Source organism: Anabas testudineus, chromosome 5, assembly GCF_900324465.2.
Source record: "Anabas testudineus chromosome 5, fAnaTes1.2, whole genome shotgun sequence".
NCBI classification, from domain to species: Eukaryota; Metazoa; Chordata; class Actinopteri; order Anabantiformes; family Anabantidae; genus Anabas; species Anabas testudineus.
In genome coordinates this window covers 26,391,359-26,405,427 of record NC_046614.1, presented here as the reverse complement: position 1 = coordinate 26,405,427, position 14,069 = coordinate 26,391,359, and the positions used below count along the sequence as shown (strand labels likewise).

Sequence of the window (14,069 nt, the reverse complement as noted above, 5' to 3'; positions counted from 1 at the left end):
CTCAGGGTGTCCTCACTGTACCACATACACTATATTGCTCATATTTTGTTTTGGAGTGCAAGATTCATTGCATCTTCCTTTGTACTTAAATAAAAAAAAAACAAAAAAAAAAAAAAAACATTTCTACCCTTTCCTTCTCACATCTCTTGAAACAGAAACACTTTTTCGATAGCACTTTGCTTTGATGTTGTTTCTTCTTGACTTAGATTTTGTTTGCTTGCCTTGTTCCTCACTTGTAAGTCGCTTTGGATAAAAGCGTCTGCTAAATGACTAAATGTAAATTCAAGATTTAAAAAGCTTTATTACAGTTGTTCTCAACACAGACAGAAAGAAAGGGAACCACAACCAGGAAAGATCCAACACCAACATCAATACAGAAAACTCAATAAATATATACAGTATATATAAAATGGATGAATGAAAATGGGTCAATATTTATAGTCCAGGGTGGAATGACAGCAATTATAAGACACAACTATCACTTCCCCCACCCCTTACAGAGGGGGGAGGAATTGTAGAGATTGATGGTCTCAGGTAGAAAGGACCTCCTGTGGTTCTGTGGAGCACTTAATGTTGCTAGCTGAACGTGCTCCTCTGTCCAGCCAACACACTGTGCAGTGGATGGGAGGGATTGTCCAGGATTGAGAGGAGTTTGGACAGCATCCTCCTCTCAGCTACAACATGTAGAGGGTCCAGCTCCACCCCCACACCAGTCAACAAAACTGTCACCACTCCACGGTACTCTGTGACATCTCCACCCTGAATACATCCGACATCAGTCATCAGAGAACTTCTGAAGATGGCAGGACTCTGGGTTGTACCTTCTGAGGTGTACAGGGTGATGAGGAATAGGGACAGTACTGTCCCCTGTAGCACCTGTGCTACAGACCACACTGTCAGACACACAGTTCTGCAGGCTGACGTACTGTGGACGGTTGGTGAGGTAGTCCATGATCCAGGAAATCGGGGTTGTTAATCTGCATGTTTTTTAATTTCTCTCCCAGCAGTGCAGGTCGGATGGTGTTGAATGCACTGGAGAAATCAAAAAACATGATCCTCGCTAAGCCCCCAGGCTTGTCCAAGTGGCTCTGTGGCTCAGCCTGGAATCGATTGAAAAATTATTCAATTCATTGGCTAGGCCCACAGTCTCCTGGCTGCTGGACTGGTAGCCAGTGATGGTCCTCATGTCCCTCCAAACCTCCCTGGTGTTGTTCTGTTGAAGGTGTTGTTCCAGTTTTCTCCTGTAAGCCTCCTTCCCCTCCCTGATCTTGACAGACAGCAGTCTCTGACCCCTCCTCGCTGCCTCCCTGTCTCCTGATCTGAATGCCTTCTTTTTGTCATTCAGGATGGCTTTAGTGTCCTGAGGGACCCAGGGCTTATTGTTTGGGAAGCAGCAAATGTTTTTGTGGGTACATGGGTGTCCACACAGAAATTGATGTAGTCAGAGATGCAGTCCGTCAGTCCATCGATGTCCTCACCGTGAGGGTCACAGAGAGTCTTCCAGTCTGTCTCTTTAACCCTGCAGGGCAGAGTGGTTGGAATGGAATGGTGGCAGGCTGCCTCCGAACCAAATGTGTGTATTGTGGGAGGAGATGTACCAGGTTGTGATCTGACTTTCCCAGAGGGGGGAGGGCCTTCTTGGGGTCCACAGGTCTCAAGCAGTACTAGTAGTAGACTACTACTACTACTGCAGTAGTAGTAGTAGTAGTAGTAGTAGTAGTAGTAGTAGTAGTAGTAGTAGTAGTAGTAGTATTAGTAGTACAGCAGTGGTACAGTATTAGTAGTGCAGCAGTAGTACAGTAGTAGTAGTAGTACAGTAGTAGTAGTAGTACAGCAGCAGTAGTAGTAGTAGTAGTACAGTAGTAACATCAGTAACGTGTTTGTGTGTGTGTGTGTGTGTGTGTGTGTGTGTGTGTTGCAGAGTGACCTGGTCTACACCTTCTTCCACCCTCTGCCCAGAGACGAGACACCGGGAACAACGAGCAGCAAACCTGCAGGTTCCCCCCCCCCCCCACACACACACACACACACACACACACACACACACACACACACGTTGTTCACAGCAGGGTCCTGATTCAATAAAGTGTCGCGTCAAAGTCCAGTCTGGATCAGATCAGTGTGAAGATCACGAGCTTCACATCAACTTGTACCAAAAAGGTTCTGTGTGTGTTGCAGAGCTGCTGTGGTCTCCGGCTCCGGGCACAGAACTGGGGGAAGTCAAACTGTCCATCAGCTACAGGAACGACAAGCTCTTCATCATGGTCATGCACATCCGAGGCCTGGTCAGTGTGTGCTTGTTCAGACTGGTTGCTAGGCAACTGACGTGTTGTACAGTGAACACATTACAGGGCCCGACTCAGTCACATGTTCTCACATAGATCTTCTGATTGGTGGAGCTCATGTCACATAGTGTGTGTGTGTGTGTGTGTGTGTGTGTGTGTGAGTGTGAGTGTGTGTGGGCATGTCTTTATATTGTTATATGGACATATTTTCTTCAAGTACCTTTCTTGTGAGGACATTTTAGCCAGTCCATTTAAAGAGCATTTCAAGGATAAAAGTAGGTATGAGGCTTTAGTGCTGGGGAGTGCATTATGTCCAGGAGTGTCCTCACAAGTATAGTGAGACAAATGTGTGTGTGTGTGTGTGTGTGTGTGTGTGTGTGTGTGTGTGTGTGTGTGGTTCTTATAGCAGCCTCTGCAGGATGGGACAGACCCAGACCCCTACGTGAAGCTGTACCTGCTTCCAGACCCTCAGAAGACCAGCAAGAGGAAGACCAAGGCGGCACGACGCACCTGCAACCCCACCTACAACGAGATGGTACGGATCCCTGCTGCCTGTGCTCTGATTGGCTGTCAGCTGAGTAGACACTGACTTACAGAATCAGGTCACACGGGTGGGGGCGGGGACAGGTGTGGTCTCTGAGATGGGACGGTTCTTATCTGAACAACTGAGATTGTTAGGGTGGTGGCTGAGTCATGTGGGGGAGGGACTGAGGAGCAGGTAGTGAACTGAAGTGGGCTCTGTGGTCCTCATGCCCCTCCAAACCTCCCTGGTGTTGTTCTGTTGAAGGCGTTGTTCCAGTTTTCTCCTGTAAACCTCCTTCCCCTCCCTGATCTTGACAGACAGCAGTCTCTGGACCCTCCTCGCTGCCTCCCTGTCTCCTGATCTGAATGCCTTCTTTTTGTCATTCAGGATGGCTTTAATGTCCTGAGGGACCCAGGGCTTATTGTTTGGGAAGCAGCAAATGTTTTTGTGGGTACATGGGTGTCCACACAGAAATTGATGTAGTCAGAGATGCAGTCCGTCAGTCCATCGATGTCCTCACCATGAGGTTCACAGAGAGTCTTCTGTCCACCTCTTTACAGTTTTAATGGTGGCAGGCTGCCTCTGAACCAAAGGTGTGTATTGTGGGAGGAGATGTACCAGGTTGTGATCTGACTTTCCCAGAGGGGGGAGGGCAGTGGAGCTGTAGGCATCTTTAATATTAGCATGCTGCTTTTTGAAGGCCCACTTGGGGTCCACATGTTGTTTTGATGGTCAGACAGGACCTGGAGTTTGTTTCCACAGGCGTTGTTAAGATGAAGGACCTGCTCAGGCCCATCACATCTCACCAGGTAGGTGAAGGTCAAGAAGGACAAATCAGGATCAAGTGGAGGGGGAGCTGGAAGCTCACACCTGTGCATCCAGCCAGCAGACTGAATCCAAACTGAATTCACAGTGGTTTACTTCCCACGGGTCATCTGAACCAGCAGACTGAATCAGAACCAGCAGCTCCGTCTGCCCCAAAAACTACAGCTTCTCTTTCTGTCAGCAGCAGACACAGGTTCCTGTTGTCACGGAAATGTCTGTCCCCTGGTGGGGTTTCACATGTTCGAGGTTGTGTTTTGTAGTTCACGTGTTGAGTTCTACACGTCTTGTTTACGTTTTGTTTTCCCCCTCTCCTGCAGCTGGTGTACGAGCGGATCCCTCGGGGGGACCTGGACCAGAGGGTGATCCACCTGCGGGTTCTGGGGGACGGGGCATTCTGGGAGAACACCCTGCTGGGTGAGACCTTCATCCCGCTGAAGAGGTTGGTCCCAGGTCAGCACTGGGTGGACTGGCACCAGCTGGGGGCCGGTGGCTCCGATTCGGCCCGCTGACGGACGGGAAGGTTTGAAAAGAAGAGAAGGAGAAGAAGAACAGTTGGTTCTACTCAGGAGGACCGACAGAACAAAGGAAACCCCTTTCAAAGTAAAAGCCCATGTGGCAGATCCTCCCACTGTGTGTGAAGGAGTTTAACGTTAAACTGACGTCTAACAGGCTGAACCTGGATGTTTAATTTTTCCTTTATCGGATCAAAACTAAACCATTTTGTGAACGAGCAGAAGAATTTTCTTCTTTAGATGCACAATGACAAATGACTTATAGTAGTTTTATGTGACAGTTTAACAGTAGGAACACGATCACAATATTTTTACTGACGTGTTAAAATGTGTGGACAGAGGAGACCCGTGGACTAACATGACTGTGTCCTGTGAAGTGAATCTGGATTTAGTCCAGTTCATTAAGTATCCAGATTCATTAAGCTCTTCAGCGAACAAATCCTTTATTGAATCTCTGCTTCCTCTTGAGTCTGTTTCCTGTCTGACTCCAAAGATTCAGAGAAGAATCAAAAAGTGAAAAGAAAAAACTTGCTTCTGTTACCAACCAACACATTTTAAACGTCCCACAGTCAGTAAAATAACATTTCAGCTGCTTAGTTCTCATGTGTCTGTCCTGTTTTCACTCAGTTCATTCCTGGCGTTTCTGTTGTTGTCTGTGTTTCAGGCAACAGATTCAACAGGATCCAGGTTTGAAATTTGATCTATCTGTCAAACAATAAATATTTCCCACATTTTTGAGACGTCGGTGAATTTCTAGATGTGAAATCAGTGGAAGCTAATTTCTGTCAGAACCAAATAACAGAAAAAAGAAAAGGGACAATGAAGAAGAAACGGCACATGTTCAGAAGCTGGTTCACATTTTATACATTTTTATTCGGAATGCAAAAAAAGCCGTTTGTTTCCATCTTTCTGCAGAAATGACACATTAAATACTTTCCAGGACTTTTCTTTCTTTTTTTGGTGCAGACCCACAGACGGTTTCTGTTCGTGCAGCGCTTCAGACTTAATGTCCGGACGGAGTCTTTCAGTTTGAGTCTCGTTCTTCAGATCCAGCTCTAATTGGTCTGGAGATATTTTTTTAGTGAGGAATGGATTTTATTTTGAATCTTTGAGGTGAATTTCTCACATTCTGACAGAGAGAAACCCTGTGTTTGTCTTTCTTTCCTCTTACTCATCCTCCCATCTCAGGCTCTGTGTTTCTTATTCCTTTGTTGAACCATCATCTACCTGGACCTTTGGACTTTTTTTCTGTTTGTTTTAATCCAGACTGCAGTGAATATTGAAGGGAGACAGGTTTCGTTTTCACGCTGTACACAAGACAAACTCATCTGTTCGGCACTTTTTTCCAAATTTAAAACATGTTAAAACTTCTGTGAGCAGAACAACATGGAAGTCTGGTGAATCTTTATCTCTGAAGCTGAGGCTTCATCAGATCTGATCCACGTTAGATTTAAAACTGATCATAATGCTGTAAGACTCTGTGACAGCTCTACGAACACTGACGCAGGACGTCTGTTTTTCTGTCAACAAGACCACGAGATGCAATGGGTCAATTACTGGGTTTGGTCAGAAATGCTGTTTTAGCCTCTGAGATGCAGCAGCATTAGCATGTAGCTACAATGCAGATGTGAGGGGTTTAAAAACCACACAGACCAGCTGCAATGTGAAAACACTGCGTGCTGAGCGGAGAGCTGCCAGCAGCCTTCACATTTTACAGGAAACTGACCCTAGACCTGATGACTGAATCAGTTTCTCTCATGGTGGTTTTCAGCATCTGTACTGCTCAAGTTGTCTGTAGAGTCGGTACGGCTTCACAGAGACCGATTCACTGCAAAAATGAATTTTACTCTCATCTAAACCTTCAGCAGTTTCTGAATAAAAAATCTTCAGCAGTTTAAATGGAGTTCAGTAGAAACCTAAACTGATGAAAAGTCAGATTTACCATGTTGTTCTTTTGTTAAAAAGTGTTGGTGCAGTAACGTTTGAGGACCACCCCCACAACCCCCATCCCTGAGAAACTGGGACTACAGGGACCGAATGTAAGTTCAAAATGAACTTGATTTGTACTGTACATACTGAACTTGATGAAAATGTGACTTGATTTTCCACACGTAGAGAGAAGCTGTTATTAATGTGTAACATGTTTTCTATTATTTGCACTACAAAATAAACTTGAATTGAAAAAAGGAACACATTTCCTTTGTTCTTCTGTATACACTTAATCTTGCCTTATAAATAACTAAGTACACCTACTTAAATACAAATTATGGCGACTTTACTGATTTATTTCCATTAAGCTTTTTTTTACTTATCTTTGTATCTGACAGCTTTGGTTACTTTTCTAATCTAATGACCTCATAAATGTAGATGTATTTTTAGGTTTTACATAAACCACTAATTTACACAAATCAAAAATACTATTTTTTTTCTACTAACTAAAGGTTCAGTTTGTGAATGTTCAGAAACCAGGTTGCCATTTTTCTCTCTGATAATCTGGACAAGGCTTAAATATCCATGTTATCAACAGCATTGAGTTCACTAGTCTTTAAAATACACTTTGTAAATCTGAACTCACAAAACTAAAATTTAATTTAGTTCAGTTCAGTTCAGATTTTTACTTATCACAGTTGAAACCACAGAGGCTGATGATTTGACATCATGGCCCCCAGTTCTTTTGTCCTGGATAAATTAATGATTTGATTAATTTCCACTAGTTTAGAAATAGGGCTGATTTCCCTGCAGCCTCTGCTCTCCCTCTAATGAGGGACCATGTGGGAGCCTGGGGCTGATAAACACGTGGCAGCAGCACCGATCTGCACACACAGATCTTGGACTGCAGTACTGGTTATGTAAGAGCAGTAGTGCAGACACAGAGACCGTGCACTTTTCCTTATGTAACTGTAGGACCACACGTTTCTGCTGCACCACGCTCCCTCCGTCGGAGTAACACCGCGACGCTCCCTGGCCGCGGCCTTGACGTTAAAGAGAGGACGGCTCACCGCTGACGGTCCCTTAACTTTCTGATGAAATCTCTAAGTGGACACAGGCGGAAACGACTCGGCGGTTAAATCTTTATTTTAATAGATAAACCGAAACAGTATTAACACAGTGAGGAGCGAAAACTGCTTAATCTGGACAAAGAAGATAATAAACTGCGTTCTGAGTGAATATTTTAGATATTTCGTCGCTTTGTAGTTAACTAACCGTCAGGCTAACTGCTAATGCTAAGCTAACCCACTAGCTCCACCGGCTACCGCTGAGCGAAGACATCCAGCCGCCGCCGCCTTTCCTCGGAGATTAAATCAGACAAAATGGCTCTTCTGTCATCTTCAGACCTGGATCTTCCCCTGCCTCTGTTTGGTTTTACTTTCTCATCCAGCTCCGCTTCTGTTTTTACCAAATTCACCACAAGAAAGAAGTCCAACCACCATTCTCAGCAAAGCGCCAACGCCGCGAAGCTCGCCGGGGTCACGGACGATATTTCCTGGGTTTCCTCTGGTTGTGGTAATATGGATAACATGTGTGAGTCAGTGTAAAAAGGATGTTTCACTTCCAAAAAGACTCCAAGTGTTCAAATGGAAAGCGTTAATTATCGCTCCTGTTAACGTGGACTGTGGCCGCAGCACTTTGACAGCTGTCAAATTGGAAACGAATCACTAACGACTGAGTTTTTGTCTGAGGCTCAGTTCATGTCTGAAACTTTATTTTCACCCTTTCGATTTAAGGAAAATGTTCAGAAATAGGAGAAATGAGGGACATTTGTCCGGCGGGCCGAAGCCGCCCTCTCCCACCGGGCAAGGAGTCGTCTCTGCCGCGCTCGACAGTCAGGAAAGCTCGTGGATCGGCCTCCTCTCCGTGGTGTCCAGGCCCGCGCTGTCGTTTCTGCAGAAATATGTGACGGGCCGAGGCCGAAACCCGGCTCTGTCTGAGAGAGGAGAGTGGATCAGTGGAGAGTGTGAAGCCAGTTTTGTTGACGAAGACCGTGAGTTTTTAAGCCGTCTGGACGACATGGTGCCGGCTCCACCCTTGACCTACCTACAGTGTCAGCACAACGTCGGAGCCGCCGGCCTGCTGGAGCCCAGGCCCGGCAGCTCTGTGCCGTGGCTGACCGCAGACTCTCTGCGGGAACTAGGGATTCAAAGTTCAGAGGAAGTGAACCTAAACCGGACAGGACATTTTTCTTCTTTCAGGACTTTGCTCAGTCATGTTGTATGGAGCTCATCTCAGGAAATAAAACCCACAGTGGGAAAGGACTGGGGGCCAGGTGGTAAAACCAGAACGTGGTGGGGCAGCTTCTGGGGAGGCGAAGAGAGATCACAGAGCGGGTTGTTGTCAGAGTTCTCCTGGGCTGAGGAGGGGATGGTGACAGACCAGCTTTGTCCTCAACCACCAGAGACAAAAGCTGCAGAAACAACCGCTGTGTTTGTCCAGAGCAGCGACAGGGAATCGACATTGGGAGAAAACACTGGACTGACTCAACACAAAGACCAGCCACCTAATAATGGAGGCCTTCACGTAGTCCAGAACAGCGAGGGGTCACCACCAGACCACCGGCTCAAAATCAGTGACCGCCTGTGCAGTTCAGGAGCTGCCACCACCTGCAGCGAGGTGGCTCTTCTGACCCCAGATCAGGACAATGGTTACTCCAGTCTGGAAGAGGAACAGATAATTCACCTGTCTGTAGTGAAGGGCTCAGGTGAAGAGATCAAAACCAGCTTACAGACTGAGATGGCGCAAGAAGCTTCTGAGCAGAGAGGATCTACATCAGAGAAGGTGGAAGAGGAAGAGGGGATGCAGGGAGAACCAATAGCCAGTCAGGAGGCTCAGCCTGCGGGGCAGTTGGCGATCTCCATCCCCCAGTGCCAGAACAAGGCCATCGCCTTCATCATCGGCTGTCCCTGCAGCGACGATGACAGCAGCCAGTCAGACAGGGAGTCCAGCGACGACGAGGGAGATGATGATGGTTTTGACAGCGAGGGCTCATCTGACTTGTCTGAGTCAACTGATGAAGATGAAGACTCAGACTCAGACTCGGACAGTGAGGCAGACACAGAGGCTGAGCGCCTTTGGAGCTCATTGTGCCAAAGTGTGGACCCGTACAACCCCCGAAACTTCACTGCCCGGCTGCATACCAGCAGCTCCCCACCCAGGACCATCCCCACCTCCTCCACAACACCATCCTCTGCTCAGTCTACCCCCGCCTCCTCCCCTCAGCTCATGGCCTCCTCCTCCCCTCCCTGCACCCTAGATGTCTGGGATGACTCAACCTCAGCCAGCGAGGTGGACGAAGCTGAAAGCCTTCGCCTGTGGACCTCCTTCACCTGCTCCTCAGACCCTTACAGTCCATTGAACTTCCAGGGGCCACTCAGGACTCGAGGGCCCTCCGAGGCTGCTCCCAGGGCCAAATGCAGGTCCAAGAAAGCTTCCCAAACTCCCCCTCACTCCCCCCACCATAAGGCAGTCTCTCCACCTGAGTACAGGAAGATGGAAGCTGAGGAGAGGCTGGACAGCGGCTTCTCGGAGCATTCACCTGGCCCCTCCACCACCCAGAGCTTTGCTCCAACCAAAAAGGTCAGTTTGTTCCCTCTTCTTCTGCTATTCTCTCTGTCTGATCAGTAACCAGACACAATTTTTGGAGAAGAGTGTTTGTTCAGGACAGATGAAACACAGGTAACACTGGACTTGAACTTGAAAAGCATTGAAATATGAAAAAGGTTGTTATGGTGGCATTTAATTCACGTATCAGTCATAGAAAGAAAATGTTTATTCTGAAACACTGGATCCTCTGAGCGCTGAGAGGTCAAGTCATTCTAGAGATCCTCCTGGTTAACCTGCTGAATAATTAGGCGACTAATCATTTAGTGTCAGTGATGTCTTTATGTCCCGTTTTGTCCAACCAAAAGTCCAAAACTGATACACCAGGGAAGCTATGACAAATAACTGATCCATTTCATATGTTCTGTCAGCTGACTAATCAATAATCAACTAGTTGTTTCCCCACATCACAGAAGATGTGATGACATAGTTTCACTTTTGAACAGTTGCGTAGAAAACATTTTTCCCAAGCGTCACATTACAGTCATACTTTTAAGCATTAGCCGTGGGGTTGGGCAGCGAGACGCTGTACTTAGGACAGGAGACGATAATATCAACAAAGGTGGTTTCTTTTTCATGTAATTACAGATTCCTGATCTCCTCTAGGTTTCTCTGGTTTCTCTGCCATGGATATGTGTAACTGGGAACAGACTGGCCAAAGTCCAATTAAATCTGACACTAACACAAAGTGACCTGTAAGAGCTCTCACCGTATATTAATGAAAGCATGCACGTGTTAAACTTGCTCCCTGATTACTTGTTATCTGATTTCTCAGAGTAACCTGGTTGCTTGAGGGTGAGGAATAGTAATGTGATCAGGTGTATCCTGATTTGGAAATGGAGCCTCCCTTTTCCTCCCTGTGGGTTTTTGTACCTTGTCTGTGGTTTTACAGTGTCTCGTTTTACTGCAGCTTTGCACCTGATGAAACTTGTGGACTAGAACTGAAACATGCAGGACTTCACTTGGAGTAGAGCTGAAGGATTCTGGGTTACATATGAGTTCTGATGGATTTCCCTCTCATTAATGTTTATGTTACAGGTTAGAGACTTTACGTAGACACAGTGTGATTGTCAGTGAAATGAGACCAAACTGAAACCTCTTGGTTATATCACCTTTTACCACGTTTAAAACACAGGATAGGGATGTTGAGGAGAAGCCTTCTCATGTTGACATCACAGCTGCTGTCATGAACCTGTTTGGTTAGTTTTATCAGACAGTGAAGTTAAAATACAGCGTCTGTCTCCAGCAGCTTGGTTCTGCTGTTGTCTTCTAACACCAACCACTGCTCTGTGACCTGCTCTGTTTTATTGTAGATTAGCAGGTTAGAATTTATTTATATTTTTAACTTGGTGAAACATGCAGCGACAGTAACGCTTTAGTTTAAACTGGAATGAAAATCGAATATTTCTGACAGTCAGCACTACTTCTCCTGTCTTATCTCTTAGTACTCATGTTGGCAGATACATCTACTCAGCTACTGTACTTAAGAAGTACACATTTGAGGGACTTTTACTTTACTGGAATATTTTCTTTTTATTACATTCTATATTTCAACTTTGCTAGAACTGAAAAAGTGAACTTGCTTTTTATCACCATTTTCTCCTTTTAATTCCTTTTGGCTGAGTATTTTCAGTAGAAAATCAGACCACTTTAACATTACTGCACGTGGATTTTTTTTTTTTTTTTTTTTTTTAAGACAAATGATGTTGGATGAGTTAAGACTTAGCATAGTTTCACTGATTCTAACTTGAAGCTCAGTTTCAGCCTCAGTTTGTTAAAGTCAGTCACTAGTTCTTCAAACTGTTCCTGAGGTTATTCAGGTGTGATCCACCAGGACTCAGACTCTTCTTCTCCCCAGGTTCGTTTCTGTGATGATGTGGAGGAGTTCTTTGCCAGCTGTGGCGAGGAGGAGGAGGACCGGCGGGGTCCCTGGGAGGAGCTGGCCCGTGACCGCTGCCGATTCCTACGGCGCTGCCAGGAGGTGGAGCAGAGCATCGCCTACTGCCTTCAGCCGCAGCACCGCAACCTGGTGTACCGCCGCCTCATGGTCCTCTATGTCCAGGACGCCTGAGAAAGGGCGGAGCGCACATCCTCTACATCCAGGACAAGACATGATCGGGGAAATCTGTTCACACTTCAGAGACTGAGGCAGCAGGTGGACTGATTGAACTGCTGAACTCTTAACTGACTGACTCTAGTCCTCTTTCTGAAGTGGGTCAGCCTCAAACTGAGTCCATATGCGTTTGTTTCTGCAGCTTTGTCTCTTTGGACTCAGTCAATTAATTCAGAAGATTCAGGGCATCATAGTAAAACCTGATCGGTGAGTGTTGTGAAGGTGTTTGTGGTGTGAGGGGCTGAATGTGTGGCTTCACTGTGAGAGAAACCAGTTGGTGGAGAAGCCGTCACTGTGTCGTGGTGGAGTTGGTCTTTATTTATTATTCCTGGAGACAGAGTGATGTCTCCTGTTGCCCGTTTCAGTATCTTCTCTGCACCTCAGTTATTGTCAGTTTTACAGTTTCCATCTGAAACAGACACAAGCTGCTGTTCTCATTAAAAATCAGAAGCAGGTTACAACAAGAAGAAAGAATCATCAAAATCTTTTATTGACATTTCAGAAGTTTCCACACATCTTTAAGCAAAAATATTTAAGAAATGTAAAAGTAGAATTAACCGTCAGTTGATTATTGAAAGTGTGGTTTGTCCTTAAACCTTCTATCAGCTGGGCAGAGAAATTTTCAGTTTTAAGAAGCTTTGACTCAAAGACAGAACCCTGGATGTCTGAGCTCTCGGTTTTATCTGCCGTCGTCTTCACTGACCATCTCAACACTTTGTCTTCTGATCTGAAATTAAGATCATTAATTTGCTCGTTACTTCAGTGATCTGTTTCCAGCCTGTGATCCACGAATGAGCTGCTGATAACATTAATTATAAGCATGATTACCAGGACGTCATACCCCAAAACTGACAAACAATAAAAAAATCGAAATGAATCGAGCTGAGGCTGTCGTTTGGTCTCCAGTTTTAGAAAATGGTGAAAAATTGGAATAATAACCTGCAAAGCCCCAAAATGTTTTTCTAGTGTTTGTTTTTATGCCCAAAAACCGTATTTTTATTACGAATGAATCAGAGGACAAAAAAAAAAAAATCAGAAACTCGTCATCTTCAGTAGTTTTTGTTTAAAACTAAAGATTAAAATCCTGAATTGTTGAGTCTGATTGATCGACTGACGTGAAACTCAGTGAGCTTTGTTAATTGATTTGTTTGTTTTTGATGGAAACGGCAGCTCCTGTCTGAAAAGTCAAACAACCCCCCCACACTGAAGTAAAACCTGAAGAATCCAGTTTCACATTTGGTTTGCATTTTCGTTTTAGTCCTAAAAGCCAAAGATTTCTGACGTGTTACAGTCTGACAGGAGGAGGAATCTGGGTGATTGTCACAAGTTAAGGTAAAAATGTTCCTTGTAACTGCTCAGACTAATTACTAATAATCATTACTCAGAGTATTCTGCTTCTGGTCAGTATGATGGTAGTATCACTGTGTATTCAAATAAAATTCCCTTTAATTGATGAACTCTCTGAGCTGCTGACTGTTGGACTGAAACTGGAATCAGCTTGATTTGGTTTAAATCATCTGCACAATAACCTTAAAATGTTCTTTAAATCAGAGGTGATCTCATCACAGACGTGATCTTTGTTTTTGTCTTGGACGAAGTCTCGAGTCCTGCGTATTAATATTTGTCTGTCAGTTAAACATTGAGGCTCCACAGGCTGAAAATTCAGCAGACTTTTCCTTTAATGTGGTCACAAGTGCAGGATGTTCAGTTCAACAGACTCTGAATCAGAGGGGGGTTCCCAGCCAGATGTTTCCAGTGTAAAGTATTTGCATGATCCTCTCCCCCACAGCAGCCGAGTCAGAGAGAGAAAGTGTCTCCCCCATGTTTAATGTTAACAACAGATGAATCACCTCACAGTGTTGAATTAAATGCAGTCGACGGGAACGCCACGATTTTAGTTCAAAATCTGAAGGAGTTTGGTGTAATTTTAGTGAAACAAAGCTTTTTATTTTTCTAATGCTTCGTTTGGTGGGTAACTCATTCTGCTTCAATTCCTCACAAACTAAATATGAGAAATATTCAAATAAAATCAATATTTAATGATCACACACTGGGTCATCTGCTTTTTCTGCTCAACAGTTTCTATTATTGACATGAATATTGAATGAATCTGTGTCTCCAGGTCTGAAAATGTCTGAGATGAAGTCATTCAATAGTTTTAAAGAGACAAATCCTCTGATTTACTACAGAATTCATTTTTAAATGACGGTTTTCAG

At 45.0% G+C, this 14,069-nt stretch overlaps 2 protein-coding genes across 3 annotated transcripts in view; both read left to right on the top strand.

Moving 5' to 3' along the window:
• Nucleotides 1-6,339, top strand: part of pik3c2b (phosphatidylinositol-4-phosphate 3-kinase, catalytic subunit type 2 beta) — a 32,190-nt gene extending 25,851 nt beyond the window's left edge. The window contains exons 30-33 of one of the 2 annotated variants that reach the window (XM_026349703.2): nucleotides 1,922-1,997; nucleotides 2,179-2,285; nucleotides 2,695-2,820; nucleotides 3,951-6,339. In XM_026349703.2, the coding sequence (XP_026205488.1) occupies nucleotides 1,922-1,997; nucleotides 2,179-2,285; nucleotides 2,695-2,820; nucleotides 3,951-4,142 (501 nt within the window). In that variant the 3' untranslated portion in view covers nucleotides 4,143-6,339. Of the gene's footprint in view, nucleotides 1-1,921; nucleotides 1,998-2,178; nucleotides 2,286-2,691; nucleotides 2,821-3,950 lie in introns of both variants that reach the window. The other variant, XM_026349702.2, reaches the window with a different exon arrangement.
• A 795-nt stretch (nucleotides 6,340-7,134) lies between these two features.
• Nucleotides 7,135-13,899, top strand: LOC113155187 (protein phosphatase 1 regulatory subunit 15B). The gene is made up of 2 exons (XM_026349759.1): nucleotides 7,135-9,716; nucleotides 11,599-13,899. Exons 1-2 carry the CDS (start codon nucleotides 7,875-7,877, stop codon nucleotides 11,809-11,811), a joined length of 2,055 nt encoding a protein of 684 aa, XP_026205544.1. The 5' UTR covers nucleotides 7,135-7,874; the 3' UTR covers nucleotides 11,812-13,899.
• The last annotated feature ends 170 nt before the right edge of the window (nucleotides 13,900-14,069 follow it).